The sequence below is a fragment of the Cetorhinus maximus genome, unplaced genomic scaffold (genome assembly GCF_964194155.1).
Source record: "Cetorhinus maximus unplaced genomic scaffold, sCetMax3.hap1.1 HAP1_SCAFFOLD_1068, whole genome shotgun sequence".
NCBI lineage: Eukaryota > Metazoa > Chordata > Chondrichthyes > Lamniformes > Cetorhinidae > Cetorhinus > Cetorhinus maximus.
This window is the reverse complement of record NW_027597010.1, coordinates 33,011-40,000: the sequence shown is the minus strand read 5'-3', so window position 1 is coordinate 40,000 and position 6,990 is coordinate 33,011. Positions and strand designations below refer to the sequence as shown.

Here is a 6,990-nt window from a genome sequence, read left to right as displayed (position 1 = left end):
AACCTCCTCCAGCCCCTACACCCCTCCCTATCTCTGCAACCCCCTCCAACCCTCCGAGATCTCTGCGCTCCTCCGATTCCGGCCTCTCGGGCATCCCCCGATTCCCATCGCTCCGCCATTGGCGGCCGTGCCTTCAGCTGCCTGGGGGGCCCTGAGCTCTGGAATTCCCTCCCTCAACCTCTCCGACTCCCTCTCTCTCTCTCTCTCTCTCTCCTCCTTTAAGACGCTCCTTAAAAACCGACCTCTCTGACCAAGCTATTGGTCACCTGTCCCTAATATCCCCGCGTGGGGCTCGGGTGTCCGATTCCGTCCGATTGTTGACCCTGTGACGAGCGGTGGGAATGTTTTGTTTACGGCTGAGGCGCTATATAAATGCGGGCCGATCACTGAACCACGGAAACACGGTGGTCGTGGGAGAACCGAACAAGGCAGCGAAGAGGCCCTTCGGCCCCTCTTGCCCCTGTCAGCCCCGTGTACGATCTGTTTAATCAGGCGCGCTCCCTGTTGTCTTCCAAAATGTGCTTTCCGGAATTTTCCGACCCCCTCCTCCGAGAGTGAATCTGCCCCCGCCCCTCCCCACCCCCCCCACCCCTCAAGCGTTGTCTTCTCCGTGAAGAGTCAGGGATTGTTCTCCTTAGAGGAGAGGAGGTGAAGGGGGGGGAGGGGAGATCGAATCGAGGGGGGTTCAAAATCACGAGGGGGAGGGGGTCTCGATCGAGTGAAAATGAGGAGAAACTGTTCCCAGTGGCGGGAGGGTCGGTAACCGGAGGGGAGGAGGGGGGGGGGGACACAGATTGAAGAGAATCGGCGGGAGGGAGGGTGGGGGGAGATGAGGGGAATTGTATTGATTTTGGACGTGGCGAGTTGTTGTGATCTGGAAGGCGCTGCCCGAAAGGGCGGGAGAAGCAGATTCACCCTCGAAAAGGGGGGGAATTGGGTAAATACTGGAAGGGGGAAAACCTACAGGGGTTATGGGGGGGGTAAAGAGCCGGGGGGAGAGAGTTTGGGACTAATTGGATCGCTCTTTCAAAGGGGCCAGCACAGGCACGAATGGGCTGAATGGCCTCCCCCCCTGAGCGTCTGGGATTGTTTTACTGTTCGTAATGATATTGTTTCCCCCCCTCACCACCCTCCCCAGGTGCCGGATGCCATCCTGAAGTGCCAGCAAGCTGGCATCACTGTCCGCATGGTGACGGGCGACAATATCAGCACCGCGCGCGCCATCGCCTCCAAGTGCGGCATCATCCAGCCCGGGGACGACTTCCTCTGCCTCGAGGGGAAGGAATTCAACGCACTTATTCGGGACGAGAATGGAGAGGTGAGCCGACCCCTAACCCGAAACTCAACCCTAACCCTTAACCCCTAACCCCTAACCCTAACCCCTAACCCCTAACCCTAACCCCTAACCCCTAATCCTAACCCCTAACCCTAACCCTACACCTAACCCTAACCCTAACCCTAACCCCTAACACTAACCCCTAACCCTAACCCTAACCCTAACCCTAACCCCTAACCCCTAACACTAACCCCTAACCCTAACCCTAACCCTAACCCTAACCCTAACCCCTAACCCCTAACCCCTAACCCTAACCCCTAACCCCTAACACTAACCCCTAACCCCTAACCCTAACCCCTAACCCTAACCCTAACCCTAACCCCTAACCCCTAACCCCTAACCCTAACTCCTAACCCCTAACACTAACCCCTAACCCTAACCCCTAACCCTAACCCTAACCCTAACCCTAACCCCTAACCCCTAACCCCTAACCCCTAACCCTAACCCTAACCCTAACCCTAACCCCTAACCCCTAACCCTAACCCTAACCCTAACCCTAACCCCTAACCCCTAACACTAACCTCTAACCCCTAACCCCTAATCCTAACCCCTAAACCCTAACTCCTAACCCCTAACCCTAACTCCTAACCCCTAACCCTAACCCTAACCCGAACCGTAATTTCAACCCTAACCCCTAATTTAAAGCTACACCTAACCCTAACCCCTAACCCCTAACACTAACCCCTAACCCCTAATCCTAACCCCTAACCCTAACCCCTAACCCCTAATCCTAACCCCTAACCCATAACACTAACCCCTAATCCTAACGCCTAACCCGAACCCTAACTCCTAACCACTTACCCTAACACCTAACCCCTAACCCTACCCCTAACTTAAACCTACACCTAACACTAACTCCTAACCCCTAACACTAACTACTAACCGCTAACCCCAAACCCTAAACCTAACTCCTAACTTAAACCTACACTTGACCTCTAACTCTAACTGCTAACACCTAACCCCTAACCCCTAACCCAACCCCTAATCCTAACCCTAAGTGAAACCTAACCCTTACCCCTAACCCCTAACCCTAACCCTAACCCTAACCCAGAACCTGAAACTGACCCTAATGCCGAAAACTAATTCTAGTTCTGAATCTGAACCTGACATTAACCCTAACACTATCCCTAACCCTAACCATAACCCTAACCCTAACCCATAACTCAAACCCTAACCTTAACCCAAACCCTAACCCTAACCCAAACCCTAACCCAAATCCTAACCCTAACACAAACCCTAACCCTAACCCTAACCCTAACCCTAACCCTTAACCCAAACCCTAACTTTAACCCAAACCCTATGACCTTAACCCAAACGCTAAAATTAACCCAAACCCGAACCCTAACCCAACAACTGACCCGAAAAATTACCATAACACTAACCCGAACTCTGACCCGGAACCTAACCCTGACTCTGACACTAATGCTAACCCTAACCCTAGCCCGAACCCTAACCTTAACCCTAACCCCAAACGAAACCCTCATCCTGACACTCATCCTAACCCTAACCCTAACCCTCACCCTAACCCTAATCCTAACCCTAGCACAAACCCTAACCCTAACCCTTACCCTGAAACTGACCCTAACCCTAACCCTAACCCCAAACCAAACCCTCATCCTAGCCCTCACCCTAACCCTAAACCTAACACTCATCCTAACCCTAACCCTAACCCTAACTCTAATCCTAACCCTAACCCTAACCCTAGCACGAACCCTAACCCTAACCCTTACCCTGACCCTGAACCTGACCCTGACCCTAACTTAACGCTAACACTAACCCCACACTCTAACCCTAACTCCTACACTTACCCACCACCACATCTCTTTTACTCAGCAGCCTCCTGTCTTCAGGCTCTCCACCCTCCTCCCGGCCAATACCCCACTTCCCACCTTCGGGAAACTTCAGCTTCTCCAACACTCTTCGTGTGCTCGATCGTGCACTCACCCTTTCACCCAACCCGCGCAATCGCCGCCGAACAAGGGTTACCCCAGGGCCAACACCTCCACTTTAAACTTCTCATCCTTGTTTGCAAATCTCTCCCTATCTCTGTAACCACCTCCAGCCTCTACAACCCTCCCTATCTCTGTAACCTCCTCCAGCCCCTACACCCCTCCCTATCTCTGTAACCTCCTCCAGCCCCTACAACGCTCCCTATCTCTGCAACCTCCTCCAGCCCCTACAACCCTCCCTCCCTCTGTAACACCCTCCAGCCCCTACACCCCTCCCTATCCCTGTAACCTCCACCAGCCCCTACAACCCTCCCTATCCTTGTAACCTCCTCCAGCCCCTACAACCCTCCCTATCTCTGTAACCTCCTCCAGCCCCTACAACCCTCCCTACCTCTGTAACCCCCTCCAGCCCCTACAACCCTCCCTATCCCTGTAACCTCCTCCAACCCCTACAACCCTCCATATCCCTGTAACCTCCACCAGCCCCTACAACCCGCCCTATCTCTGTAACCTCCTCCAGCCCCTACAACCCTCCCTATCCCTGTAACCTCCTCCAGCCCCTACAACCCTCCCTATCTCTGTAACCTCCTCCAACCCCTACAACGCTCCCTACCCCTGTAACCCCCTCCAGCTCCTACAACCCTCCCTATCTCTGTACCTCCTCCAGCCCCTACAACCCTCCCTATCCCTGTAACCTCCTCCAGCCCCCTACAACCCTCCCTATCTCTGTAACCTCCTCAAGCCCCTACAACCCTCCCTATCTCTGTAACCTCCTCCAGCCCCTACACCCCTCCCTATCTCTGTAACCTCCTCCAGCCCCTACACCTCTCCCTATCTCTGTAACCTCCTCCAGCTCCCTACAACCCTCCCTATCTCTGCAACCCCCTCCAACCCTCCGAGATCTCTGCGCTTCTCCGATTCCGGCCTCTCGAGCATCCCCCGATTCCCATCGCTCCGCCATTGGCGGCCGTGCCTTCAGCTGCCTGGGGGGCCCTGAGCTCTGGAATTCCCTCCCTCAACCTCTCCGACTCCCTCTCTCTCTCTCTCTCTCTCTCCCTCTCTCTCCTCCTTTAAGACGCTCCTCAAAAACCGACCTCTCTGACCGAGCTTTTGGTCACCTGTCCCTAATATCTCCGCGTGTGGCTGGAGATCAGATTCGGTCTGATTGACATTTGTTGCCGACATTTGCTAGATTAAGGGCCCTATGTGAATGTGAATAAGGTCAAAGAGAGGGGACAGGCATCTTCAGAAGGGCACAGATGCAGTATCCTGGCTGTGGAAAGCATTCCAGAGGCCTATTGTGCTGAGGTTGGTTGGTCTGGTTGGTTAATGCGTTGCCATGCAGTATGCAGGGGAAGAGCACAGACGGCTCTGGTTGGTCAAGGCGTTGCCATGCAGTGTGCAGAGGAAGAGTAGAGGCCGCACTCAATCAGCCCACGCTTGCAAAACCCAAAGCAAAACGCCTCCTGTTCGATGTGATTCTGCAACTGGTGAGCAATTGCTGATTAACCCTGAGTGCGTTACCAGCTACACTGTTAACCAGCTTAAGATAACTAGTCGAGCTCGTGATGTGCCTCATTGACACTTGCTAGAAGCGACATTTTTTTAAAAATTCATTCATGGGCGTCACTGTCTGCGCCCAGCATTTATTTCCCATCCCTAATTGCCCCCTTGAGAAGGTGGGGGGTGAGCCGCCTTCTTGAGCCACTGCAGTCCCCGTGTGGTGTAGGTACACCCACCGTGCTGTTAGGGAGGGAGTTCCAGGATTTTGTCCGTGTGGTGTAGGTACACCCACCGCGCTGTTAGGGAGGGAGTTCCAGGATTTTGACCCCAGCGACAGTGAAGGAACGGCCGATATATTTCCAAGTCAGGGTGGTGAGTGGCTCGGAGGGGGAACTTGCAGGTGGTGGTGTTCCCCATGTGTCTGCTGCCCTTGTCCTTCTAGATGGTAGCGGCCATGGGTTTGGGTGGCGCTGTCGAAGGAGCCTTGACGAGTTGCTGCAGTGCATCTTGTAGATGGTACACACACACTGCTGCCCCTGTGCGTCGGGGGTGGAGGGAGTGAATGTTTGTGGATGGGGTGCCGATCGAGCGGGGGGGGCTGCTTTGTCCTGGATGGTGTCGAGCTTCTCGAGCGTTGTGGGAGCTGCACTCACCCAGGCAAGTGGGGAGTATCCCATCACACTCCTGACTTGTGCCTTGTAGATGGTGGACAGGCTTTGGGGGGAGTCAGGAGGTGATTTACTCTCCGCAGGATTCCCAGCCTCTGACCTGCTCTTGTAGCCACGGTATTTATCTGGCTGGGTCCGGTTCAGTTTCTGGCCCTGACTCATTCTCAGGTACCCATCCTCTGCAAACAAAAGGAATGTGTTCAAGCCTTGCGCCCTTCTTGAATTAACATCCCCGTGGCTTTCCCCATGGCAATGCCTCGGCCAATCGGGGCTGACCTGCCAACCAATCAGCACCGTCGGCCCCTTTACTACAAATGGCGGCGACCCTTTGAAATTTGGCATTTCTTGCATTTGTCCTATCGGGCGCAAGAGGAAACCCCCTTGGCAACGTGCCCCTCCTTTAAGCCATTTTCAAGTCCTGTGCCGCCAAGCCACGCCCCGGGGAACCCGCTTGGCCTTTCCCGCTCTTGACCGCGCCGCGTCTCCCCTGCCCGCTCCGACCCGTCGGCCACTAAGCGCTTCTCCTCCCGTCTCTTGCAGATCGAGCAGGAGCGTCTGGACAAAGTCTGGCCCAGGTTGCGTGTGCTGGCCCGCTCCTCCCCGACAGACAAGCACACCCTGGTGAAAGGTAGGTAACACCGCTTGCGCAAACGCTAATTCGCTTGGCAACAGGAGGCGGGGACAAAGACAAGTCCCCCCCCCCACCTCAACCTCACCCAGGCTCTCACCAAGAATGAAATTCAGGCTAGATTAGTTGTTGCAAAAGGTATTGTTAATGGCACGTTAGTTATATTTTTCAGAAGCCCAGGTGAAGGGCATTGTTTCTTCAAGTGCCTAGAGCATTTATAAAGAGAGACTGCTGGGGGAATTGTCTAACTAAGTGCCTAGAGCATTTATAAAGAGAGACTACTGGGGGAATTGTCTAACTAAGTACCTAGAGCATTTATAAAGAGAGACTGCTGGGGGAATTATCTAACTAAGTACCTAGAGTATTTATAAAGAGAGACTGCTGGGGGAATTGTCTAACTAAGTACCTAGAGCATTTATAAAGAGAGACTGCTGGGGGAATTATCTAACTAAGTACCTAGAGTATTTATAAAGAGAGACTGCTGGGGGAATTGTCTAACTAAGTGCCTAGAGCATTCATAAAGAGAGACTGCTGGGGGAATTGTCTAACTAAGTACCTAGAGCATTTATAAAGAGAGACTGCTGGAGGAATTGTCTAACTAAGTACCTAGAGCATTTATAAAGAGAGACTGCTGGGGGAATTGTCTAACTAAGTACCTAGAGCATTTATAAAGAGAGACTGCTGGGGGAATTGTCTAACTAAGTACCTAGAGCATTTGTAAAGAGAGACTGCTGGGGGAATTGTCTAACTAAGGACCTAGAGCATTTATAAAGAGAGACTGCTGGGGGAGTTGTCTAACTAAGTGCCTAGAGCATTCATAAAGAGAGACTGCTGGGGGAATTGTCCAACTAAGTACCTAGAGCATTTATAAAGAGAGACTGCTGGGGGAATTGTCTATCTAAGTGC

At 53.2% G+C, this 6,990-nt stretch overlaps 1 protein-coding gene across 1 annotated transcript in view; it reads left to right on the top strand.

Moving 5' to 3' along the window:
• The window catches only part of LOC144675642 (plasma membrane calcium-transporting ATPase 3-like), a 52,499-nt gene that overhangs the window by 22,893 nt on the left and 22,616 nt on the right, over window positions 1–6,990 (top strand). The window contains exons 11-12 of the mRNA XM_078536281.1: window positions 1,139–1,318; window positions 5,997–6,084. Of these exons, the coding sequence (XP_078392407.1) occupies window positions 1,139–1,318; window positions 5,997–6,084 (268 nt within the window). The remainder of the gene's footprint in view (window positions 1–1,138; window positions 1,319–5,996; window positions 6,085–6,990) is intronic.